Consider the following 27396-nt stretch of genomic DNA (forward strand, 5'->3'; position numbering starts at 1 on the left):
TTTCCATCATTTTGAAGGGAATTGTTTTATTTTTTTCTCTAGAACAGAGCATGCATCCAGCAGAAACCTAAGGCGTTGGCTTTTCTAAGCGATCTTTTGCAATAAACACAGGTAAAAAAACAAAACAAAACAAAACAAAAAAAACGGCACACAGCAAAAAGTGTAGCTGCCAAGTACCTGTGACAAGGCTGGAGATGATGAGAGGTAAGACCAACATCTGTAACATCCGCATCAGAAGCTCCCCAGGAAAGGAGAAGTATTTGACTTCCCTGTAGCTCATTTTATACGGCCGGAGGGCAAATCCAAGGATTGTACCTGGAGAGAGAGAAAGAGAAAGAAAGAGAGAAAGGAAAACTGAGTCTTTTAAAACTAAGGCAACAGTCGCTAAGCAAATATCTAGCTGGTAGTTACTCCCGTCTGGCAAGAGTTGTTTTATTTAAGTAGCAAATATTTACACAGTTTTGAGAGCAAAGGGATGTATCTGTCTTCGCAATCATTATGGGGAAGGGTTTGCTGAGTCCAGGCCTTGAAGTAGCTTTCGCAGAAAAAGCATTTCTGAACTGAGCAAATGAAAAATGTCTTCGTCTAGCTCAAATGCGGTGGAACCCGTTTTGTCATGGAACCCATTTTTGACACGGCTTGGTGTAGGGATGAAGAGTAGGGTATAATTGGGGGACAAATCAAACAGTCCCAAGCAAGGTGATATGGGAAGAAAAGTCTTCACGAGACAGCTCCACCAAGACAGATGGTGCAGCTGCAAGCATAACCACTTGGACAAGACAATTAAACTTTCCAACTGCAGAAAACCCTGGCGCTCTCACTGTTAATCTGTCTCCCCATCTCTCTGTCTGCACACACCACATTTTCTCTCTCTCGCTACACCATCTTGACATTGCCTTGGCAACTATGTTGTACAGAGTTGCTATTTGCTGGCATGGGCAGACTTTCAAAATGAACAAAAAAACTTTCTCTAAGATTTCCTGTTGAAAACTCAGTGAGAGGTGGGGACAAAGAAAAGACAGTAGCTTCCTCCTTAGCTTTCCTTCTGGTCTTAAAATTGTAAAATATTCTTTCAGAACAGTAAAAGCATATATGAGCTAGATGATGCATGGCACCTGCCAACATTTAGAAGCTAATACAACTATCAAACACATTTACTCCATCTTCTCTTTCTCCAACTGACTTTCTTTGCCCAAGAAAATTTAGTCATTCCAATATTGTAAACACTTTTCAAGTATCTGCCTTGCACTGCAATTTCACATCTTAAAAAGATCGAGTAAATTATAGAGAAAAGAAAATACTCAATATTGAGGTAACTGGAAGCCAGGGTCAGGGGTAGGAATTGGGAGGGGTGAACCCAACGTTTTCCTAGGAACGTAAGAAGTTTTTACAGAAACTAAACTTTCCCATTTTCTTATGAAATGGCTTCTCTGCCTTGTGAAATGGAACACAAAGTTCACTCCAACCTCCACCACTACTCCAATTTCAGTTCTTGGGTCTCAGCAAGCACAACTACCCATTCTCCAACTTCAGACTGTGACCTCGAAATAAAAAGCACCTCGATGTGTGGGACTAGAAAACCCAGTTGATCCAGGTCTCAGGACTTCCGGAAAATACTTAACAGTTTGCTGAAATGTAGGAGTAACAGGCAAGGGAGAAAAACAGAGTTAGAAATGCAGAGAGCTGGGAGCAAAAGCACTTGAATTGACTTTACAACTTAAATAAGAAGGAAGTCATTGATGCTCCCAGATCTCTTACTACAGTTTAAACAAAAAGAAACTCATTGATGCTCCCTGAGTTCTTACTACAACTTAAATGAAAAGAAACTCATTGACACTCCCTGAGTTCTTACGACAACTTAAAAGAAACTCATTGATGCTCCCTCAGTTCTTACTACAAGCCAAGCATTGTTGTCAGAACTTTTACTCCTGTTAGCAATTTAATCCTCACAACAACCCCAGGATGAAGATGCTATTTCAGCAACTTAGTGGTGGGGAAACCAGATCTCAGTGAATGTAAAATGTGTCCAAAGTCAAATATACTCTGGTGGCAGAGCTAGGATTCAGGCCCACGCTGTTTCTACTCAGACCTCACGTTTTCCCCCCATCTCCAACCCTTCCCTCCTCTCCTGGCAAAGAGTTAGTGGTTCATAGTGAGTTTATTTCTAGAATGTTCCAGTATATAATTTCATACATGGATAATGTACAACTGTCAAAATCCCTTCGTTCTAACTGCCAAATTGATACTGAACAGTGTACAGCAAGGACAATCAAGGAGGCAACGTCTCAGGGGGTGCTAATATTCCGTTAGTCTCCATTCAGTCAACACACTGGTCCTGCTGGGCACCTGCTCCTCTAGCGTGCGCCTCAGTTTCTCTGTGGGTTAGCATACAAAGCAACTGGTTCAGTTTGGCACTCTCACGCACATTATCATCTCCCTCACTACCTGCTCTGCACCACTAACCCTGCTCTGGCCAGTTTCCCGGTTCCCAGAGGTGTCACGACCTCCTGCTTTCTTATGTATGCATTCCATTTTCCTCTTCTCCTCCCTCCCCTCTCTTAAGAGCTACCTCTTTGTCGGGTGATGATGGTGCACCTCTTCAATCTCACCATTAGGGAGAGAGAGGCAGGGCGGACCTCTGTGAGTTTGAGGCCATGCTGGCCTACAAGAGCAAGTTCTAGGACAGCCAAATCTAAACAGCGAAATCCTGTCTTGAAGACAAACACAAACAAAGAAATCTCTTCCTTCCCTCTTCGGATCATTTCTCTAGTTTCATGACCTATAGAGCCACACTGGAAACACACACACACCCCTCAAGTTTCATATGCAAAAGAAAAACATGAAATTTGTCTTTCTGAATCTGGCTTATTGCACTTAACTTAATTTCATCTCATTCCATTTCCCCTTAAAATACGGTTTTGTTTCTCTTTGCCGATGAATAAAATCCCGTTGTACTACATTTTCTTTATTTGTCTGTGGTTGATGGAGACTGAGGCTGTTTCCAATTCCTGGCTATTGTGACTGGTTCAGCAGTAAGTATAGATGTACGATCACGTCTATGATGTGAGGTCTTTCTAAAATCTCATATAAAAACCCCTCCTCCTCTAGTGTTGCAGACTGAAATGGTGCTTCAGGCATGCACTGTGGGCTGCAACCCTAGTCCTGCACCTTGTGTCTACGAGCTTCTCTGTGGCGGGAACGGCAGAGATGAAGCAACCCTCATTTGTAAGGTGTAGCTTGCTCAGGACCAGAGCTCTGGAGAGCGAGGGTGTGTAGGATTGAAGCAGATAATCGGTACACTGGGGATCAGTTTGGTCCTGCATTATGTTTTGGTGTGTTTACTATCCCGTCTTTGCCAAGTGAGTCATTTGTACTCTTGGGAAAGAGAAGCTTATGTTGGGGAAGGGGATATTTATTGAGCCCTTATTATGTGTCAATGGCAGTGTTTAGCTCTCATCATTACTTTATTAGGGTGATATTATCATGTCCATTTTAAAAATTGATACACTGATGCTAAGAAGTCAGATAGCTTGCTCAAACTTAAAATCCTGATAAGTGACTGGGAGGTAGTGGTGCACGCCTTTAATCCCAGCACTCAGGAGGCCCGAGGCAGGTGGATCTCTGGGAGTTCAAGGCCAGCCTGGTCTACAAACTTGAGTTCTAGGACAGGCTCCATAGCTACTGATGAGAAACCCTGTCTTGAATAATAATAATAATAATAATAATAATAATTTTTAAAAAGCTGGTAAGTAGCTGAATGGAAAGTCTCCAAATGAAAGCCAGGGCTTTGTCGCCTTGGCCAGAGGGTAGTTTCTGGGTGAGCTTAGCTCCTAAGTATTAAGTTGCTCACAGTCTTCAGTAATGTTGGATTGCCCAGAGTTGCCACAGGGGCACCTGGTCCCTTTGTGGAATCCCTGCAGATCTTTTCATCTGCTTTAGTGTCATTTTGTTTTTAAGACCATTATTGCTATGTAGCTCAGGCTGGTCTGGAACTATGTAGCCCAGGCTGGCCTGAAGTTGCAACCCCCCTGTGTCACAGACGTGTGCCACCATGTTGATCTTATCAAATCTCTTAAGGAATGGTTTAGTTAACTAAATAATTTTATTAGATACAATAGCCTGTCTTTATTTTTCCCTCTCCATTGTACTCTTTTTAATCACTGGGAAGCATCAAAGGTGGGAGGGACATTAAATGAATAAAATGTTTCAGCGTTTACAGTGTTTTTCTTTGTTTCTTTCTTTCCAATTTCCTCCCTTGTGTCGAAAATAGGCTTTTTTCTCATACATATATCCTGGTTACAATTTCTCTTCTTTCCACTCCTCTCAGTTCCTCCCCACCTCCCCTCCTCTCCAGATACATTTCCTTTTTGTCTCTCATTAGAAAAGCATAGGCCACGGGAGCCCTGGAGAGGGGCGGTGGTGGTGCACACTGTTAGTCCCAGCAGTTGGGAGGCAGAGGCAAGTGGAGCTCTCTGAGTTCGAGGCCAGCCTGGTCTACAGAGTGAGTTCCAGGACAGCCAGGGCTACACAGAGAAACCCTGTCTCAAAATAACAAAAACCAAAAAGAAGGAAGGAAGAAAGGAAGGAAAGAACGGGTTTCTAGGAGATAACCAAAATAACACTACAATATAATAAGATAAAACAAAGCAACCCAAAAGGAAAAGATCCCCAAAAGCAGATACAAGAACAAAGACCCATTCATTTAGACTCTCAGGAGCTCCATAAAAACACTAAGCTGAAAGCTATAGTAAATGCACAGAGACCCTGCTGCCTGCTGCTTCAGTCTCTGTGAGCTCCTGTGAGCCTCCCTTAGTTGTTCCAAAGGGCAGTGTTCTCCTGGTGTTCTCCATGCCCTCTGGCTCTGACGTTGTTCAGAATTCACAGTCTTAACAAAAGCAAATCACCTCTGGGTGATGGTGGGTGAGGAGGCCTCACAAATAAGTTACTTCCCAAATCCTGTTGAGGCCAAAACTATATTATTCTACACATATCAAAGGACAAGAGCCATTGAGAAGGCAGATCAAGTCCCAGCACCACACAGCTGGTAAGCAGTGCTGCTTCAGAGGGATTAGGGAGGGTGGAGCAGACTGCCAAAGGTCCTCAGGGACCAGCAGAAGGGGCCATGGCACAGGGGCACAGGCCGTCCACTGTACAACTTCGCCCTCTCACAGTCTGTACTGCCCTTGGCCTCTCAAAGTCACAGTGCTGACTTAAGGAGTCAAAGTTATCACATCATATTTGACCTGCCTTTTGGGTTCTCTTACAAAGCAGAAGACTTACAAGTAAACAGGCTGCTTAGGTTAACTAATTCTGGTGCTTACGTGGAAGGGAAGTGCTGTCAGATTTATCTAAGGAAGCTTTCACGCTACACTCAGATGCGAAGACATTTTCCTTCAGTTTTCTGCCCTAAGCCAGTGGCGGGTTGGCTCGCAACCAGTGCCAAATTAAGATGAAATGCTCTGAAGGGGAAAACTGCCCTTTTTTTTGAGCAGTTAAGGTTTTCTGTTTTCTTATTTTCTCATTACTTTTACCCCAGCAATGAAAACAAACAAACAAATAAAAACCCACCCCACAAAAAACTCCTCTGAAACCCAGTGTGCTGCAGACTTCTGAGAGACCTCATTGCTCTGTCCTTCCAAGCAGAGAAGGGCAGCGAGGTGAGGTCTTTGAATGAGCTCTAATAAGCTGGCTTCCCTTTGGTCCGGCAGCTGAGTCCCTGAGAAGCTGATCCATCAGTGGACACTTTAGACACTGCCCGATGAGCCCAGAGCCAACACAAAGCCTTAAGGTGGCCACCAGAATGCCAGCACACACACACACACAAAGACAGATCTCTGTTGCACAAATGACCCCTAAAATCAGAATAATTCTGTTAGAACCAAAACATACTTAGCCCAATTTGTACCTTGATGACATAAGAACAGGGATGCCACGCTGCTCACGCTTAGTCCACACTCTTCCAGGATTCTTGGCTTAAGTAATTTAAAAAGAAGCCTAGAATCTAGGCAGCGCCCTAACTGAGATGTTCAAGGTGGTGAAAATTCTGTGTGGATCCTGGGGAAACTGGTGCATTTCTGTCTAAAGAGGGCTCTCACTTAGGAAATGCTCAAGGAGAGACTCCAGCAGGGGTTTGGTGTTTCCCTGCAGAGGGCACACAAGCTTTCCTTCAGAAGCCTGACACCCTCTCACTTTCTAAACCAAGACAAGGTGGGCTTGTTTTCTAAGGCTCAGTATGTACAACAATGTTAAAAGTGTTAAGAACTTGCTAATAGGTCAGCTGTCCAAATCATGGAAAACTTGAAAATGACAAAAACATAAGTGAGAGGAGGAGACACAGTTGAAGTGAGATTTGGGTCAAATCATTCCGTGTAGCTTTGGGTGAATGTCGGTGTTTGGAATAGAAATACTTTGCTAAAGGTCTTTTTTGCCCACAAACTGTTGTATCGAATGCATTGGCAGACTAAAGCCTTCTAGCGTCACTCAGTCCTCACAATGCAATATGCTCCAAGACGAGAAGCTAGAGAGAACAGGTGGAGCTCAAAGGCACAAAGGAACTCTGCTTTGGTGTGCTCTGTTGCTTAGAAACAAGTCTCAAGCCCCGGGCAGTTACACACGGAAGTAAGGGTCTCTCAAACCTACAGAAGTCTATGAGGCTCCTCGCTGCACTGCTTCTAGTGTGTAGGAGCACTCACTGAGGATGCTTCACAGATGATGATGCTCTACTGATGGTGAGTGATGATGCTGGGATGAGGCCCAGCCCTGGCTTTACCTTTCTCCATGACCCTGGTCATGCCCTTAGCCTCCTATTCTTTGATTATGATATGTGTGTGTGTATGTGTGTGTGAGCACTCACAAACATGCATGCATACATACATATAAACATACATATATATATATATATATATATATATATATATATATATATATCCATCCAATCATCTATCTATCTACCTATCATCTATCTAAATGAAGGCTTCAACTATGAACACTCCTCTTTGCCTGGATTGCAGTAATAAGCAGTCTCATAACTGTTTTTCCTGCTTCTACTTAGCCTACTTGATGTCCAAAGGGACCCCTTTAACATCTAACGTAGGTCGTCGTGGATACTTCCCTCTGATGTCATCAGATCCTGTTGATTGATGGCTCTGTAGAACCAGGAAGCTTCCTACTACTCCACCTTCCCTGGATTCTGCTCCTACCTTTGACCCTTCCTCGCCCTCTTATCACTTTGGATTAATCCCACCGTACGCTCTTTGTGAAGAAGTTTAGAAAGAAGGAAAATTATGGGAATGTGGGAAGGGTGAAGATTCCCTTACCCTGGAGTTTGGCTGAAGCTTCCAAGAATCAAGCTAAGAATCAAGAATTCCAGCATAATTTGTATTTTCTTACTTAAGGCCCTCCCCTTTCCTAGGTTATAAACCCACAGTCTTCTAGCTATCTCACTAGAAACTCCACAGAGACATATCCTGAACCCCTTGTACAAATCTAGGGGCTCCTGGCTTTCTCAGATTATAATCCCACCCAAGACACCTCTGGAGCCACCCTACGATCCCACCCATCAAACAGAGAAAAGGAAGAGGTTCTTAGTAATCCTTTGAGGTATAACTTGAAAGCCACAAAAGCAAAATGTATAGCTAATGCTAAAACATGCAACGAACAAGCCTGCCTCCATTTTAGGCTTAAAAGTCATCTTCTAGAGAAGACAAACTAGATTCATTCTGCTTTATGATTAAACCTCTGTTTCTCAAGGATTGGGCTATGTCCCACCTGCAACCTTAACTACAAATGGTTCTGTACTGCCTGTTCCAGAAATGGCAACCCTGTCTTTGTTTTCTATTTTAAATGAACTCCACCTCTGCTTCAGGCTGACTTGTAGGCAGACTTTTCTTTCCCACCTACCAGTTCCCAAATAACCAACATGGAGACTCAATATTAATTTTAAATGTTGAACCAATTGCTCAGGCTTGTTACTAGCTAACTCTTACATTTTAAATTGTATTTTCTTAAGGCTCTCCCCTTTCTAAGTTATAAACCTGCAGTCTTCTAGCTATCTCACTAGAAACTTCCTCTCTATGTCTTGCTGGCATCTCCCCAACTCTGCCCTTCTTCTTCTCTGTGTCCTTAGTCTGATATTCCCACCCAACCTTATCCTGCTCAGCTATTGGCCAGTCAGCTCTTTTATTAAACCAGTCAGAAGGTACCTTGGCAAAGACACATCTTCACAGTGTACAAAAGGATTATTGAAGGCTGAATCTTAGATTTAACCTGAGTTGATGTGATCCAAAATTAGGTGAACTTTACAGGCTCCAACTGGTGACAGTGAGGAAATTGTGCCTTCTGCTGTTGACAGTCTCTGTGACCCTCTCTCTCCAATACACTGTTCCCAGATGGTTAAGGGCTGTATTTCCTTTAAGGATAATCTCCCCATGAAATCTACAGGGTTTGTCATTTTGCCCTGGTGAGGAGAGTGGATGTGGAAGAATATTCCATTTGTGTTATAGTAACTAAAGTTGCAAAATATGTTTCCAAACTGTTTCTTTGGAAATCTTCAAATCATGCAATCTCACCAGAGGGTTTTTTTTTAACTGTGCAAAATGGGAGAGGAGTGGGTAGATTATTAGAACAGGTAGTACCTAAGATCCTTTTGTTCTTTAAGATTCTCAGCTAAATGTTCTGAGCTTAAAAAAAAACCATGCAAACCCAAACATAAATGTTAGATGTTTTACTTGAACCCAGTTTATTTCTTCTAGTGAATTCTAAGCTCTTTTATAGTGCATGCATGCAAAAATAGGTTTCATCAATTTACTACTACACTTTCTTTTATTTTTTAATTTGACATGTACAGGTATTTTGCCTGCCTGTGTGTTTAAGTCCCACTTGACTGTTGGGTGCTCATGGAGGGCAGAAGAGAACTTCAGATCTCCTGGAACTGGAGGTACAGATAGTTATGAACTGCCTTGTGAGTGCTGGGAACTGAACCTGTTATGCCCAGATCTGCAAAGTTTCCCAGAAACCAACAAAGAGACCAAGACCCATATATAAAAGCAAAGAGCCTTTATTTTATGCAAGTTGGCAAACTTGGTCTCTCTGCATGTCCAACGTATTGGAATAGTCAGAGAGCCCCAAGCTCAGCTAGAGTGGGCTTTTATAGTAGTAAAGGTGGGGGTGTGTGTGAAAGGTTTCTAAGGTTCAGAACCCCTGATTGGCTGACATTTGTCTGGGGTGTCCTGGTGAGTGTGTGCTGGCAGGTGATCCTATCTATAATGGTTGGAACTTTAGGCATTTCCTTTGGATGGTCTGTTTTTGGGTGGTGCTCAGGTAATCTCAGTTTGTGGTCCTTCCTGCAACCAGGTATTGCTTCAGGGTAAACTACTGAGACTCAGGCCTCCATTAAACTTATCGATAGCTGAGTACTATTCTGGCAGGTGATAATGGTTGGAAGTAAAGAACTTCCTTTGGGTGGTCTGTTTCTATTTAGCTTATCACGGCTGGCGCCTACAATTGGTTGGCTCCTACATTTTCTCCTTCACAAGCACAGATGATTTCTTCCACCCTCTATAGTGTAGTTCCAATAAGTTGATAGAGCAATGACTGCTTACTATTTGGGTCACAAGCTCAAGATTTTATATTTATTTTAGTTGCCATTTAAATATGAACTAAAAGGTATTTCTCATCAGGCCAAAGGCATCTCTGCCCAAACCATACATGGTTCTCTGGACAGCAGAAAAATATACATGCTTCTAAGCAAAATCTGTAGTTTTTGCTAGGACTAAAAGGTAGTCTGTTCCTTCTGTTTACAGATACCTGTTATCTGCTCTTTTTCTACAATATGGAGTTCAATAAAGTATTATTTTTCTTTAAGTACATAAATTTTAACTTCTGTTCCTAGTTTAAACTGATCTCAATAGGCTTCCACTTGGCTGGCAAATACATCTGAGCGTCAGTTGCTGACTACAACCTGCTCTAAATGGTGGCGAGCCCTAAACTTCCTGAAAGCTGAAGTCCCGCCAATATGAACGCTCCCTGTCCCTTCAATGGAGTCCAATGAGTGCCCCATTGCCTAAATTCCCTCCTTACCTTTGGCTAGCCTTTCAACCTGTCTGTGTCCTGATAACAATTCACCAATGTCTGCTTGGAGTAGCTGAGGAAAGGAACATGTCCCATGCTCCCTGCCCAATATAGGTTGAAAGGCTGAGACAAGAGGGAACTCCCTGGCATGGGGGACAAGATAATTACCTATAGTGCTTGTTGATATACCAGGAAAATAGGCCAGAGTTGTCAATAAATAGATTTGTTAACTTAAGTTGTTCTTAGGTCCCAATAATATCTCCTTAAAACCATGGGCAAGCAGGACCCAAGATTAGTGCTTGGGAAGGAGGAAATGTAGGAGCCAACCATCATAAGCTAAATAGAAACAGACCACCCAAAGGAAGTTCTTTACTTCCAAACATTATCACCTGCCAGAGTAGGACTCGACCATCGATAAGTTTAATGGAGGCCTGAGTCTCAGTAGTTTACCCTGAAGCAATACCTGGTTGCAGGAAGGACCACAAACTGAGATTACCTGAGCACCACCCAAGAACAGCCTATCCAAAGGAAATGCCTAACGTTCCAATCCAACCGTTATAGATAGGATCGCCTGCCAGCACACACTCACCAGGATACACCTAGACAAATGTCAGCCAATCAGGAGTCCTGAATCTTAGAAACCCCTCACCCCCACCTTTATTACTATAAAAACCCAACTCTAACTGAGCTCAGGGCTCTCTGACTATTTCAATATGATGGGCATGCAGAGAGACAGAGTTTGCCAACTTGCATAAAATAAAGGCTTTGCTTTCACATATGAGACTTGGCCTCCTTGTTGTTTTGGGGGGACTTCACATATCTAGGCATAACGAGAGAAGTCACAATACCTTTCAGTTCTGAGGAAAATCAGGAAATCTCTTCCTCAAAGCATACTAACGTCACTATGTGAGAACGTTAGGGGTGCAGCTGTCTGTGAATGGAAGTATATGCCTACTCTGGGTTCAAGTCCCATCATCACCCCTGCCCCACCCCCAAATAAATCCAGTGTGAAATAAAGAATTAATTCACAAATAATTATAAGGGTGTTCTACATGCCTTGTCTTAAAAGACCAAAAACTTAATTTTTTCTCTAAAAAACACGACCAGCATCATCAGAGTCCGTTGATTTCCTTCCTTGAAGAAGATATTATGAGTGAAAGGAAGCTCAAAATGAGATACAGGCAAAATGTCCAGCTCCCCATTGAACCTTTTGCATCCATGCCTTAGGCTCGTATAGTCAGTGAAGCTTTTCTGCCCACTTCTCTCCCTTCGGAGCCCTCACCCACTCGTGTACACGTCTCTGTGCAAAACAGAAATTATAGCATACTCCTATTTCTGGATTTTATCTTCTTCTCTGACATCCACTGAGACTCTCTGATACTAGATCCTCAGGTGACTGGCCCAAGGATTCTAGGAGTTTGTTCACGTGCCCGATGCCCCCTCTAAGAACCAGGCTCTTGTTTGTTTAGCATCTGAATCCCAGCTACCTCTTCTCAAGCCCTTGTTGGTACACAAGTCACCGACTGAACTTCTACTAAACTGAAGGAGAGATTTGAGGCAGAGAGATTAAAAACTAAAGTCTTGGTTCAAGCATTTTGGTTTGATGTGAGGGTTGTAGGTGGTTTGGGATAAGAAAGTGCTTTAGAAGTTGGATGGCTCATACAAACAAAAGTTTTGGGCAATTCGTTTGAGGTAAACCCAAGGTTTTAAAGGAAAGAGAATACCTAAATTTGTTTAATCGTAGCACCCAAATTGTCTTTATACAGGTTTCTATAGTTTCCTTAATTTGTCTGGCCATCTGGCCCATATCTAAAGCTCACCCTTTCTTAAATCTTTCTTGATAGCAGCAAGAAACTTAAAAACAAAATAAAAACAAACCTGCAGTTCAAAGAAGCATACTGCTATAAACTTTATGGGACAGAAATTATACAGACTGGTGTAGGAGGTTCTTCTGCTCATGTGTTGCTTTCATTGGTTAAATGAATAAAGAAACTTCTTTGGGCCTGATAGGGCAGAACTTAGGTAGGCAGAGAAGACAGAACTGAATTCTGGGAAGAAGAGCAGAGTGAGAGACACCATGAATCTCCTGCCTGAGACGGACACTAGTTAAAGTCTTGCCGGTAAGCCACAGTCACGTTGTGATACACAGATGAATAGAAATGGATTAAATTAAGATGTAAGAATTAGCCAATAAGAAATTAGAGCTAATGGGCCAAGCAGTGTTTTAATGAATATGGCTTCTGTGTGGTTATTTCGGGTGTAAACTAGCCAGGCGGCTGGGACAAACAAGGGGCCGTTCCTTCCTCATGCAACAACAGACTAATCAGAACTCCTTCAGACTCAGCAAGTTTATTTCTAAGGATACAGTCCACAGATCTATTTCACCACCATGAAATAATAATACAATAATTATCCAATACAATATTATCCATTGCTTTTACAATGATATATAAAGGTTAAAACAATCCAAGTGTCCCATCAACTAGAGGTGCTTAAAGAAATTATGGTACATTAGCTGTAGCTCAGAGAAAATAAGGAACTTCTATGTGTCAGTAAGAAATAACATCCAAGATACAGCGGAAAATGGAAAGGCAGAAAGCAAAATTTTATACCATGCTATTGTTTGTATAAGAGGAAAAAAAAACACCTCAGAATTATAAAAAAGATTAGGTATATCCTTATTTTTATATTTACTAAATTACTCTAAAGACATATGAGAAATGGCTAAACTACAAAGACTCTCAACTTTAAAAACAGTTAGTGAAGTCAGGCAGTGGTGGCGCACGCCTTTAATCTCAGCATCTGGGAGGCAGAGGCAGGCAGATCTCTGTGAGTTCAAGGCCAGCCTGGTCTACAAGAGCTAGTTTCAGTACAGCTAGGACTGTTGCACAGAGAAACCTTGGCTCAAAACAGAAAAACAAAACAAACAATGAAAAAACCAAAAATCAAAACCCTTATTGAATTTGTTTCTACATTACCTCTTTATTTCTCCTAAGAAGCCGCTCTTTCATCCTGAGTTGGTTTCTCCTGAGTTCTGCTTTAGATTCCCAGTGAAGACTTTCCTTACTTTGAACAGCAGAGAGAAGCCTCTAGCTCATGCTTGGTTAGTGGGCCACTCTGACCAACAAGTTCTGTTTTTCTAGAGATCAGGAACTGAATCTAGAACAACTCTGAGCTTAGCTGCTGTTGGCTCATGCGCTACTTCAATCACTTAGCCCTGCTCATAGAGGCACCGCACACACCTGCTTCCATGACAATACCTCAGCCAGCAAAGGTGAGCGCTCTACCACCACCCACGGACTTGTGAAAAGCACTATAGGGTGGAACTGACAAGACAGTAGGAGCTTTACTGAATAAGGTAGTCATAGTTTTCTGGTATTGTCTCATTTTCCTTCAACTTAAAAGGAAAATCTAAGAAAGCAAAGACGAATCAACAATAGAAAAACAAACAAACAAACAAACAAACCAAAACAAAAATGGCAACTTTGACCACAGGCCTCTCTTCAAAGACTCATGTTCTGTCTTGATGCCTTAGTTTCACGTTCATGAACAAGAACAAAGGCAGTGCTGGTTGCAGGCTGTCTCCAAACAGACAGTCTTGATGCTTTTCTGTTCACATTCATCAATAAGCTGGGAACACCAGCAAGCTTGTCAAACCCAGGATCCCTGAAGTTTGTTCTTGCCGTAATGGTGGGTTTAAGGGATGCAAAATGTAAACAACATAGGCCACCCTTTTGGAGCGAGAAGGGTGAGAGCTACCCATCTCTACCCTCATTAGGGGTAATTGCATCTCCTCTTGCAAGGTTCTCTCGCTAACAAAGCCCTGTCCTTAGTTGGACCCTCCCTGTCCTGGAGGCCTTAGACAGAGAACCCAAGAAGTCTCTTGGGGAGCGAAAGAAAGTAATGGCTTCTCTGGAGACAAGAACTCAGCCTTGAAATTCAAAACTTTATTGTGCTTCTCCCTCAGTCTGCTGCTTCTAATTTTCCTTTTGGGTCTTTGATATGGGAAACAATGGAAAACGGGAGTGCCTTCCCCTCTCTGCCCTACCTATCTCTGGTTTTTCTTTCTCATCTAAGCCTCCCTATTTGGTGCTCTTATCCTCCTTTTATTGTTTATTTCACAACTTCAGTATCTCTCTTTTATTCCTTAGTACGCGAATAGTTCTTTAGGATATTTAACTTTTTCAGAACTGCAAGAACTAAATTCAGTTTTTACCATATGTGGCTTTCTGGTCTGAAATGGTTTACATATAGGACAGGAAGGCAGTTTTGCTGCATAAATCCCCTCAGTGACTCCATATACTTCCTTGACTTGTGCTATTCAGTTTGAAGAGCATGCCTTTTGATTGGTCATAGACATATGACTACTCCTGGCCTAGAAAACAAGTTCTGGACAATTTTGATAGCCCTAAACCTAGGTGTAAAACTCATAGTTCTTATACTTAATGAGTGTAATGGCTAAACTTGGTGCCCTGAAATGCTTCGTGCGTTTCCTCATCTCCTGGCAATAATACAGCATTGCCGTTGCCAGGAATACCTGAAGGATGATAGCATCCCTGAGCCCTATAAATACAGTGTGCTCTCACACCTGGAATGCACAACTTGGAAAAGATGGTGTTTAAACTCTGGTTGCCTCCCCTACACAACGTGACCTCTTTACAATCTTGTTTACATGAGTCCCCAAACAAAGACTCCCTGTGTTCCGTCGCTGATCCCTGATGGATGAGCACTAGTGGCTTTTGCAATATGCTTCCCCTACATCCTTACACCCTGGATAGGAAGCATCTATTGCTGGACATGTGGCCAGACACATGATGGCCATCCAGGAGTCAAGAGGAGATAAGGCTTGTTTCATTGGAAAAACCAGCTCAAGGGAATAGATCATCAGGTCTCGGAAAAGGGTTCTGCCATGGTCAATGCTGGCATGAAAATAAGTACTTTTCCATACATCCTAATAATTTAGAGAAAGGTAAAGCATGCTTCAAATATTGTAACATAAGTGTTGGAAGCAGGCGTTGGTTCAGATTTAAGTGTTGAGGAGAAAAGAGGCCAAGAGATTTGGTATTCAATCATCAGGCATGTGTGTGGAGAGCACAGATTGTAACCAGGGCCTCAAGGTTCTCAGGGCTTCTCAGCTGTCTCCTAGAGATCTGCCGAAAGGAACCAGATGGTGGGTGGGCTGTCTGTGGCTTACACTACTACAGAGAATCGCCCTTTACAAATTGTAACCAGCTGAAAATGGAGGGCATTATTATTGTAGGTAATTGTCCTGAACAATCGGATCACCCCCACTCAGAAGGAAAATTAGAAATTGCTTGCTCCGTTTTCTCTATATCTGAATTAACAACAAGAAAAACATAGCAGAGTAAAACCCCGAGATAATCTAAGAACATCAAGTCTTCGTCCTCCACTTCAAAATAACCTGACCAACTCTCTTGGGAAGCAGCAACATTTCTCTGGCCAGCTCTGCTCCTCCTGCCAGCCCCAACTCTGATGAGCAGTAGAGACGAAAATACTGGAGAAAAGAAAGAGCGGGGAGTGTGTGAGCTCGTCCTCCCGCAGGCCTCAGATGACATGAATAAAACTCTTGTGTATGACACATTTATTAAAAACGCCGCTCAATTAAAAACCCAGCAATGATCGGCTCTCCTGAGAGTCACCTCCAGTCAGGTACTCCCGCCATTGGGTAATCTGTGCTCTGATAATGGCTACACAGGAATTCTCTGGGATCTGCTCAAGAGGCATGGTGGGAAGGTTCAGATCACGACTGTGTCACTCACTGGCTTTCATTTCTGCCTCTCAAAGCCCTTTACATATATCAAGTCTCTTTCTGCTCTCTGGTCTCTCTTCTCCAGCCAGGAAATCTGAACCATATCCCTTCAGCCTAAACCAGGTTAAGTGTCTCTTCTCATCCCCATGTTCGTTCTCCTAAATCCTAGGGTCTGGCTTTGCTAGCCCACAAGAAGCACCAGACCAGTGGATAAAATGGATCCCTGCCATGGCATCAAGCAAGCAGAACACAAGTTTTGTGTTTCCTATGGATTCACTTAGGTCAAGCATATAGCAAAATTATCTACAGTTTCATGGCTTCCACGAGGCTGAACTCGGATATAGAACTAGGCAGAGAGTTTGGATATGTGAAGAAATGGAGGCTCAGGTCCAGAAACTGGGCTACAGACCTAGGTTGTGTGACACCAGAAGTCAGAGCTCTGACCGCCATTATTCTGCATAGGACCATCAGTGCAAAACTGGTGTCCTAGAGTGCTTTGGGAGAATGTGGGAGACAGCGACAGGTTCTGGGTGCATTTGGCACGCGTGCCAGATCGCTACCTTGTTAACCCCAATAATCTTTCTGTAGTTCTGCTTCTGAGTGTGTGTGTGTGTGTGTGTGTGTGTGTGTGTGTGTGCAGACACAGTCCTTTCTCCCAATCTCTGTGTTACTTCTCTAGAGCAAGGACTATAGTAAATCCATGGCTTCCTTCCCCCCAGTCCTCAGCCTCAACAGCCCCTGATAAACGGTAGCGTAGGTGTCTCTGGTAATTCCAAGGGAGGGCTTGCCAGGGTTATCATCCCGCCCAGCTTTCTCCAGAAGTGTTGAAGAAACCATGGAGCCTAAAACCTGATTACTATTCTTTGGATTCTTGTTCGACCTGTGTGGAGATGCCTACTGTCAGGGGCTTCAAGAAGCAGAGTGACATCAGCACGAGTATCAAGCTGTGCCCATTCCATGACTCCAAGCAGGTCACCAGTGTGGTCTCACCAGCAGTTTCCCCAGTCTTCTAGCTGGTAGTAAATCATAATGTATTCATGTGGCTTCATCTATTTGGCTCACACAGCCAACTTGAACAGTGCAGGTGTCTGAGGAGCAGAATACATAGCAGCCTTTCTGCAAGGTGACTGCTTTTCCGGCACGAAGGACCACGCTTATGCGGGATGATGGCCCGATGCACTCACTACTCATTACTAGTTTGTCATCCAAAGCCATCTCTATCCTCCACAACGTGATAGGAATGTCCTCCAAAAGTGAACCCCTTCCACGACCTAGTCCCAGCCTTCAACTCAATGGGAGCCCAATTTGTTATTGCAACACACTCTGATTCTTGGACCTTTCTCTTGTTTTCTAACCCTTGTATTCTATCACTTGGTCATAGAGGAATAATGCCACCACCATCCAGGCCACCACCATCCTCTTTCATTAGTCATCAAGTCTCATGAACGACCTTTCTAGAGATCTCAGCTTCTCTTTCTCATTTCTCACACGGAGGAGAATTTAGCGCAGGTCTTAAGCTAACCGACACCAGAACAAGGAAGAACCATCCCTGAGAGCTGGGGCCAGCACACAGACATACAAAACAGTGTGAGTACCAGGATGAAGCTGGAGCCAGAGTGGGGACAGAGAGAGAGAGAGAGAGAGAGAGAGAGAGAGAATGTACGTGTATGCACACGAATGTGATGGGCTCTCCGATTATTGGATTCAATGATCCTTTGGCTCCAGCATCCCCAATGCTGTGACCACAGGTGCGTGTCACTGTCTGCCTAGAATCCTCAGAGTATCTGTGCTTTAGTTTCTTCATCTATAAAACAAGAGGGTAAAGGTGCTTCCCTCCCCGGTGTGACGTTTAAGCAAAATTAATCCAGAAGAAGGTGTGGCAACCAGCATGCTTTGTTTAGGATCACACCGGTATAGACTAAACAACTACTGTAGAAATCCAGATACATTTCTTATCAAAAGCTCAAACTCTGTTACTACTAATATGGTACCTTTAGGGTTCCCAAGGGCGGTGTGATGAGAAAAACGGAGCCTCCAGGGTGCCAGCAGACAAAGAGGCCGTCTACTGTAACAAAATGTGCATGCTCTCTTGTTTTAAAGGTTCAGAGTACAAACTTCTGTATTGCAGCCTTTGGCTCTTGTGTATTTGTTTTTCATCTTGCTTTTCATCCATCTCTCTCCGAAAACTACCCAAGATCTGGGAAACCCACTGCAAGGCACAGGACCAAATATGCAACCTTCAGTGACTGTTAAATTGGTGAATAGCATTGCATTTTTATATAAGTAATTTAATTTATTGTTTTAATAGAGAGACGGCAGTAGTCGGTAGTATATGTATTTCTATAGCATATATATATATGTGTGTGTGTGTGTGAGAGAGAGAGAGAGAGAGAGAGAGAGATACAAAATTCAAACTATACACTTAGTCAGAGAAAAGTAATATACCTTTCATCTAACTCTCCAGACACCCATTCCAAAAGGCACCTGTCCCAAGAGGCACCCACAATGGCCATTGTTTTGAGATGTTATTGGATTACACTGAATTTTTGTCTACTTAAGTTTATTGCCAAAAGAAGTTAGAGAATGGAAGGAAACGACTTATAAAAATGTAGTCAATATATTTTCTTTTCTTTCAAACTCAGGTAAAGGCTGTGCTGATGCCAGCTTACTTTGTGTGTGTGTGCATGTCCACAGCAAGACCAGCAATGAGTTGATCTCATGGTTATTTTATTGTGAAAGCCCATTCCCTTGACATGGTAACATTCGGTGTCTTCCGTAAGACAAAGAACTTTCCCTTTCTTCTAGAAAGATACGAGGTCGCTCTAACATAATTAACCGCAGTTGGGAAGGACAAAGTGCTTTCTAGAAGGGAAACAGCCACCCTTTTTAGTGTGTTCTTTACTGTCAAACAAACGTCTGCAGTGGCCCAGGAAAATACATGCTGTCTAAGGCTTTCCACACAAACCCTTTCAAAGGGACTCAGCGCTTGCTGCTGTCTTCTTCCCCACTGCCAATTTCCTCCGGTTTTATGAGGCTCTGTCATGGCACAACAGGTTCACACCTTGCCCCTGCCTAGAAATGGCACCCAACTGCACATGCTCATACTTGCAGGGGACATGATGATAAAGTATCTACAACTCTCTGCTTTATCCCGAAGTCATGGATTCACACGACTCTATCCATAGTACACAATATTTTTGTCTAGTTTTCAATTTCAGATTAAATGCATATTCAACTTATTAGAAAAAAAAGATAAAACAAAATTGATAAACTTTTAAACATCTATTCCTGGAAGCTGACAAGGCCTAAGAATTTGGAAACTAAACCCCATGATTCTCAGTCAGATGTTGGGGAAATGACTTCTTCCTTTTCACTTGCTAGCATCTGTCTTGACTCCTTCCCCCACAAGAACTGATGTCCAGACATATTCCTTCCCCATTGTCTTACTTAAGGTTAATATAGACATGGGCTCCCATGACAAGTGGAGGCCTTGTTTCAACTGGGCCCCTCGAGGAAGACCTACCAAAAAAATAACCAACGGCTTCTTCCTTTTTTCCTAATTCTGTTTGCTTATAAGTTGTCTGTTTGCTATTCAGGACCTTTGGTGTGAACTTGGTGGTCCCTCTGACTATCAATGAGCTCTTTTTGTGTTTCTTTGTTAGTGCCTCCTTACTGCTTCTAACCCCTCAGTTTCCACTAGTAAAGCCAACCATGAGGGCATCCAGCCAACTCATCTACTCCAGCTCCGCCAAGTCGGACTGCAGTTCTCACAAAGCTGAGGAAAGGCCCCACTGGGCTAGGAAGCGAGAGCCCTAGAGAGAATAGACCCTTAATTCCTGGCATTTTCTTGTTAGGAGCGAGGCTATTTCTCTGTGTTTAGCAACTTCCTTCTCTATTATTTCGACTTCCATGCTCACGCTCTACTCCTTTCCATTCCTCTGTTCTTTAATGGAAATGTTTTCGTCACACTGACTGAACTCTGGTTGTTGAGAACGCCATTTTGAATAGCTCATTTTGTCTTTTTTCCAAACACACCGAGCTTCATCCATATTACAGCATGCAACGCAAGTGATTATCTATGAAATGGGTGTGATGGGTGAGTCTTAACTGTAGAATGATCATTTTCCCCTTGAGTTCAACTGAACCAATCGAATGGTAGAGTGCTAATGCTGCATTAGCATTAGCAACAGTATCACCTCATGGGCCTCCACTTCACGTGACATTTCCCTCAGCATTTCTCATACAAGTCCTAGCCAGCAGAGCAAAGGTAAGATGGGTCTTTACTCCTGAGGACGGTGTCTGGCACTAGGCTGACTTCATTTCTCTTCTCTAGTGTCGTGACTTTGGACAACTGCCTGGTCTCTGACAAGTTTGCATCCTTAAACCAGGAATGTCTGTAGTATCATACCTGCCATCACAAGCGAGAGCCGAGAGAGCACATGGAACCGTGCCAGAAGGTAGCCGGACTAGTTCCTGTAAACACTCTGGGTATTAGGCTGTCTCTTGGCTTGACAACAACTGTGATTCAGAGCATAAACTGAGAGAGGCAAGAACATTGCAGTTTGCCTTGACTCCCAGGACCAGGGCACAGTGCGTGTTAAAACTCTTCTTCCTGGACCGGAATCAGAGCCGGGAACCTACTGAGGAAAGCCATTATTTCTCTGGCTCAACCAGCTCATGCCACCTGGAGTATTTCTATAATGAACCGGAAACTCACTAATTAGCAATCACTGAAAAGAGCCAAAGGTGCTAAAATGGGCAAAATCTAAAGTTTATGACAAACTTTTCTCGCCGGCAGTATTTCTCTTTGTCACTCATAAAGTCAACTCTCTTGACAAGGTTATATCCATATGTTATACAAGTTTCTTAACTTTTATGAAGTCATTCATTCTTTAAAATTTAAGGATTTCTTGGCCGATTACCAAGCAGCAATTAAAATTTTACATGAATGCCTTTTGGTGGCAAATTGGTAGAAATTTATTTGAGGACTTAGTAATTGGTTTATGTTTCCAGCCTAAGGATGCCTAAACTGGTTTCGTTAAAAATTTCAGATAGTTATTATTTTCGTCTGTATTTTAAGGTAAGAACTGTGCTGTCTATAAGCAATAAACGAGAACTTCAAATAGCTTTAAACCAAGTAAACCGAAGTTTTATTAATACAGATTGCTGTCAACCAATGCTAAATTAGTAAGGGACTGAAATATTTAAAAAATGATGTAGCCAGCTATGGCAGGCTCCATGAGGCAATGAATGAATGAGACCTGTGTTAACACTTTCCCAATTTACCTTCCCAAGTCACTGAACGAGAGCATGCAAATACAGGGCAGACCTGACTTCCAATTTTAAGCACTGATACTCAGCCTCAGGTCGGCACTAGCTAGGATATAATTACTACCTGAGGTTCACAATTTGTCTTGGGTACACTAATTGTATAAATTGTATAAAAAATGACATTGTATGAGAATTATATTTCTTTGACCACGTCTATCTTGCTTAGGTTTGTTTTTGTTAGTATTTAACTACTTGTGCCTAATGATTGAATAATCATGCTTTTATCCTCACATGACTTGGGAAAGCGTTTATTTATCTTATTTACACAATCAATGGATGAACTTAACGCTTATCAACAATTCTTTCTGATTAGCATATATGACTCTCAACCAACTGCTGTTTTTTTTTCTTGTGGGGGGGAAAGGAGGGCAGGAAACCTCTTCAAATGCAGAGGAGATCCTGAACTATGGATTTGAATACCTAAAATCAGTCTATCTGATAATACCCCCGGGCAGTCAGAGGTCCCGCAGAAACAGGATACAGGCTTTTGTAATTTTGGTTTTGGTCGGAGGACTCACCCACAATGACGGCCGTGACAGTGAGCAACACAAAAGCATTCCTGAACAGGTAACTTTTCACATCCTCCTTCGTGATGTTCTGCACTTTCTTCTTGGCCAAAAGTGTGCGTTTGCGGACTCCTTGCTGGAATCTCTCCATCCTGCCCCCGGTCCTGGGCTCTTCTCCATTGCTTTTGGTCATGTTTTATCTTTCTAGGAATACCGTGACCTTGTACTGCAGTGTCCTGAAATTGTCCCCAGAAAGTGAAATCTCCTCTTCGGTGTTAGAGGACACAACTAGAACGGAACAGAAGGAGACAAGAGTTACAGCCTGCTAGGCTGAGAAATCAATGTTGGCTCGTGCTGAAATGGGCACTGGGTAAATGGAACTAGAAATTGAAGGCTAGAGCTACACTATCAGGCTAGACTGTGTTTATTTTATTAGACTATAGGTACAAGATGGACATACAATTAGAATAGATGAACAAAAAGTTGTATTCCGATTTCCAGTTTGCTCTTTCCCCTCGATGAGTAAGGGGTTCTTCAGAGTTGGATGTGACCAAGCACCCACATTTCCACTGTGTTCCTCAGAGCCCAGCCAAGCGTGTTGCACAATCCACGCACTCAATAAATGCCCAGTTGAACCGAACACAGAAAATTCCACTTGATAACTCCCGTCTTGTATGTGGGTGAAGACATAACTATGTCAATAGGAAGAATTGAGATGTTTGAGATATTGACGTGTGGTCACTGACATCCATAGTGACTCTTTGGTTTTACTTATTAATTTCACTAAGAAAGAAATATGAACACATTAACTTGTAAATACGGTCATGAAAGGAACACAAGTGCCCAGGGGACAGTAGAAATGCTTTTGAGGCTTTTACAGGGTAACTTTTTCCATGAAATAAGTACACTGCCCTAAACATACATACATACATATATATATATATACACATATATATTATCAGAAATCATAATCTATTTTCATATTATTAGAAATAAGAGCATAATGCCGCATCTGTGTTTATGGCAAACCCACAAGTCACACGAGTCTTCCGAGGAGACCATCACTGCTGTCTCCATATTTTGAAATTTAGAATTTCTGCAGCAGATGAGAGAATCCAGTTTTCATTCCAAACATTACAGCGTGCGGTTTCTGGTTTCTTTAAAGTGCTCTTAGGTTATTCAAATACAAACGGCTAAACCATTTTCCTTGCTTCCTCCCGATGCTGTGCAAGATTCTTAATCCCTAGTCTTTGGCGATGATCAGTTTTGCCTGTGGACGTGTGTATCTGGCAAAGCCAGAGCCAGCGTGTGCGCCTGTGGGGGAGGCAGCTGCAACCCAGGCGCTCGCAGGCTTTCGGTAAATCCAAGGGTGCAAAAAAAGGCTTAACAGTTTGACTTTTAAATAAAATTGCAGGTTGAGGTCATTGATAGTATGGCCTGCAATGTGTTTAAGACTTTACACTAGATTAAAAGCTTAGAGAGTGGGGAAGAAATGGAGAGAGGAGAGTCCAGATTTTTTTTTTTTAAACTATGAGTTCTGATGTCCTTAACCCGTCAGTTCCCCTTAAAACACACCAGCTCGATCTTGATTTCATTTCTAGATCTCGGACCTACTTTACCCCGAGTCCACTTTGAACGACTGAATTTCAGATCAAGAGCGGACTAGGCTCGGCTAATTAGCACACGCTGGCGGCACTCAGTCCTAACAGGACCTTACCTACCAACATGGCTAGCTTTACTCCGCCGCTCGGCGAACAGAAAAATGGGACCCGAAATTGAGTCCCGCAGAACATAGGAGGCTGCGCTTACCTTTTCCGATTCTGCGACGGGTGGAAGACACCCAGGCAGTGTCAAGGTGAATTTCCCAGCAGGTAGCTCCGAGTAACAGCTGAGCGAGCGAGCGGCGGGGCAGGCTAGCCCTGACAACATGCATGTGCTCGGAAACCGCCACTTACTATCAGGCAACTTAAGAAAAGGGGCGGAGCCTGGGCTGGGGAAAGGGGGAGTGGGGAAATGAAAACAGCAGGGGGAGGAGGGGGAGCCCGAGCTCTCCGGAATATTGATTAATCTTGGCACACCAGAAGCGTGCTCGCTCGCTCGCTTTGTTTTGCTCCTTAGAACTCTTTCACGCTCTGTCAGTTCACTTCTACTAGAAATGCAAAATCAGAACCTGGAAGAATCGAAAACTAAAGCGCACACACACTTGGACAGTGGAAGTCCCGATTAGAACGTTAGGAAGACTTCTCCAGGGCCGTATTTAATTACCTCACTTTATTTCAGGTTTCCTCCCCTTCGGGAGACGTCAGAGGGTGTTCTTTTGCCTGCTCATACAACTGTTGTGTGCTCCCCTGCCACCTTTAGCATTGGGGACATAATTGACGTTTCTTGGAAGGATCCTGAATACAATTAAGTATAGAGAGGAGAATGCTTACGGCCGCCCTCTCAACTTGTATAAAATTACTCAAAACACAAGGTGAGACATGCCCCTGCTTTAGTAGTTTAAAGCTCCTATATGACAAATCTAATTGAGCTCTGGCTGCCTGCTCTGCAGACAGAAAGGTAAGAAACACAGAAGTACCAGGATCACTGCCAAACTATAAAGTAAACGGTGTTTTAGGAGCAAGAATGCAAATGCACTCACGATTTCCAAAGATAAAGTTGCTATTCAGCTGCTTCCTTCTAAAGGATGCTGAATGTCCACTTCCCCATTTTTAGGAGATAGCAATCTTTCCTGGTTTTGAGACTACAGCTGCTGCATTCCTGGCCATTTGTCTCTGTTTCTCTCTCTTCTCCTTCTGCTCCTCCTCCTTCTTTTTTTGTTTGTTTGTTTTTCTGTTTGTTTGTTTTTTGAGTTTCTCTGTATAGCCCTGGCTGTCCTGGAACTTGTTCAGTAGACCAGGCTGGCCTCAAATTTAAGAGCTCCACCTGCCTCTGCCTCCCAGGTACTATAATTAAAAGCATGAGTCACTACACCTCGCTTGGCCACTTTTCTCAAAATGAAAAGTGGACTGCACAAAGAAACAACCTATTAATTAAAAATGAATCGTTGAGAGTGACTTACCCCTCCCCCCCTAAACTTAAAAACTGGTTTTGGTGGAAGAAAAAGGCTCATTAGAAACCTAAACACACACCCCAAATCACCGCCGCGTTCTGTTGACTTGTTTGCTAAGTTCATCAAGCGAAGTCTGCTCAGTTTTTGTGTATGCCATCTAACACCAAAATATGTATTTTTGTTCCTCATTAGCAAATTCAGGGAGCTAGGGAAGAAATGTTCTCTGCTAGCCTTTAGTCGTTCATGTATGTGCTTTGGAACGGCTCCCGGTTGGAAGCCATGGCGAACAGTCTGAGTGCCCGATATGACAAATTAGCAGCGGTTTAAACAACTTCCTAATTTGACACCACTTCAATAATTTAATGAAAAGACAGTCTCTTGTCAGTCTTAGCCCTTGGTGATCTTTCCTCTCCTCTGAACCCTCAGATGCCTTAACATCCCCACCTGTTGCTTAACACTTAATTAGACCTTGCCTTGCTCTGTGTCCTTGGTTTTCAGATCATGTCAAGTCTGGGCTTCTCAACCAAGTGATAAGTTCTTTGAGGGTCAGAACCTGTCTTGTGCCTGATGAACAGGGAACATTAAGCAAGTCTTATGAATGGTTGATATCATCTAAGAGATGATGTCGCTGATTTACCACTTTCTGTGGTAAACCAAAGCTAGTTGTTTTTCTCTTGGTAGCTTGGATGCATAATGTAGGCCAGAAGAACAGAGACTATCATTTTCTCCCGAGTCGTGCGTTTGGAACTACTATTTTATTTTAAACTTTTTTTTAAAAAAAAAAAACAACTGTACATGATTTGCATTTTAAGGGAACTTTAAAGAGAAATGGGACAATTTTAGGTGGAGTTTCAAACCCCTAACATTTCTGCTCACACTGCCCACCTCCCAAGGCCAGCTTCTCTTTCTCTCTTTCTTTTCTTTTTTTCTTTTTTCATCCTTTCCAAATCCCTAAAGCTTGGCTAAAACAATTTTATTATTCTGATTTGTGCAAGCAGCATAGGAGTCTGGCATCCATAGAGAAAGGAATTAATTCACCCTTGAAAGTTTTGTTGGTTGTAATAAAAGCTAATGAGAAAATGAGATGCAAAGAGCCTCAACCCAGAGTTCATATGAACTGCAAGGTTTGGATTCAGGCCAAATATTGGAAATTACTTCTTCTGGGCACTACTTTTTTGGAAAACTGTAACAATAATGTCCCTGGCTTTGGTCTGCGTATTTCTCCACTGCACCCTCCGTTTTATAAGCAGGACTGTTGAACTTTAAAATGGTTTCCTCCTTTCATAGACACATCAGATAGATGAAAGATCAAGACATTATGGACAAACGTCTGCCCATTGTATTACATTTAAAGCTACTTAGAGACTGGACACAGAGCCCAGGAAGCATCAGCACCGGAGTTCCAGACTAAGGCAAATAAAACCCCTAGACGAACATACACGGTAGCGAATCCTGTTCCTTTGAGAAAATTGGTCATTTTTTTTCTTGTGAGCATGCGACGGCAGCCTGTGGTTCAGGAGAATTCTTCCTCCCGGGAAACAGGATAATGTGACGGCAGAGCGTCTGTGAGGAAGCACCCTGTTACCTGGCTCGCAGGTGACCGGAAGTGCTGTTCTTGACACCTTCGGGGCTGTGGGAGTCCATCATCTAACTCTGTGAAGTGGTTTGCAGTTTTTGTCTCCCGCCCCCCGAAGGAAGTTAATTAAGAAAACTTAAGCTTTGTTGAGTATCTCCTTCCTCGATCACTTAGTTTCAGGAGGGATTTTTGTCTCCTACGCAGTGTCTGTTCTCACAGTTTGGAAATCAGGACTGTTAAGACAATGAGAAGAACCTGACCGGCCCCCAGAACGTTAACTGTAGATCAACTTGAGCAAGCAGGAGTAGATGCATGGCTGGAGGTAGATTTCCATTTTTGTCACATACATATACACATATCCCAGAAGTCTCTGTGGTGAACTCCAGGCTGTTAGTTTTAACTGACTAAATTCCGTTTTAAAAACCATATGAAGACTGAAAAATGCCACTATTCTAACTGCAGAGGTTAGTTTGTCATGCATACATTTGTGTATTCATTCAGCCAATATGGAGCAAGCACTGTGCTCCAAATGTTGGCTTCTTTCATAACCACACATACATAAACATTATGCAGCAGACCAGAGAGCATTATGGAAATTCCACAGGGAGCCAGTTAGTTTGCTAATAAGACTGAGAATGAGATGAGTGTGGAAGTTATGTGGACTCCTGCAGGGGCAGATAAAGTGTAGCATTGTGGGTAGGATGGGGATTCCTTTTGGAGAAGAGGCAAGGATGGCTCAAAGCATCACATTAAAGACCTTAAACTGAGCCAGGTGCCCTGCCTGTAGTCCTGGTACTAGGGAGACTGAGGCAGGGTGATAGCCCAGAGTTTAGGATCAGACTGTATACTTGGTGAGTTCCAAGTATAGGCCCAGAGGACCCCTATATAAGGGAGGAAATTAAAAAGATGTGCCCCTTAAACAGATAGATACCCTAATAGTGAGAAGTTAGGTCAATCATTTTTATTAAAAATAGTTAAGAGTTGGACAGAATCATGACTTTAAGAAATCTCAATGGATTTACTTCATAGGAAAGCTGAAAGGGGTCTACTTTGTAGTACAGATTCCACTATTGATATTAATATTACTTATATT

At 42.8% G+C, this 27396-nt stretch overlaps 1 protein-coding gene across 1 annotated transcript in view; it reads right to left on the bottom strand.

Annotated features, from left to right (window-relative positions):
• Positions 1–23644, bottom strand: part of Slc1a3 (solute carrier family 1 member 3) — a 77211-nt gene extending 53567 nt beyond the window's left edge. Inside the window, exons 1-3 of the mRNA XM_048429027.3 lie at positions 23485–23644; positions 21688–21963; positions 178–315 (exon numbers count right to left, since the gene is read on the bottom strand). Of these exons, the coding sequence (XP_048284984.1) occupies positions 178–315; positions 21688–21868 (319 nt within the window). The 5' untranslated portion in view covers positions 21869–21963; positions 23485–23644. The remainder of the gene's footprint in view (positions 1–177; positions 316–21687; positions 21964–23484) is intronic.
• Positions 23645–27396: the final 3752 nt, after the last annotated feature.

Source organism: Myodes glareolus, chromosome 15 (genome assembly GCF_982192425.1).
Source record: "Myodes glareolus chromosome 15, mMyoGla1.1, whole genome shotgun sequence".
Classification (NCBI taxonomy): Eukaryota; Metazoa; Chordata; class Mammalia; order Rodentia; family Cricetidae; genus Myodes; species Myodes glareolus.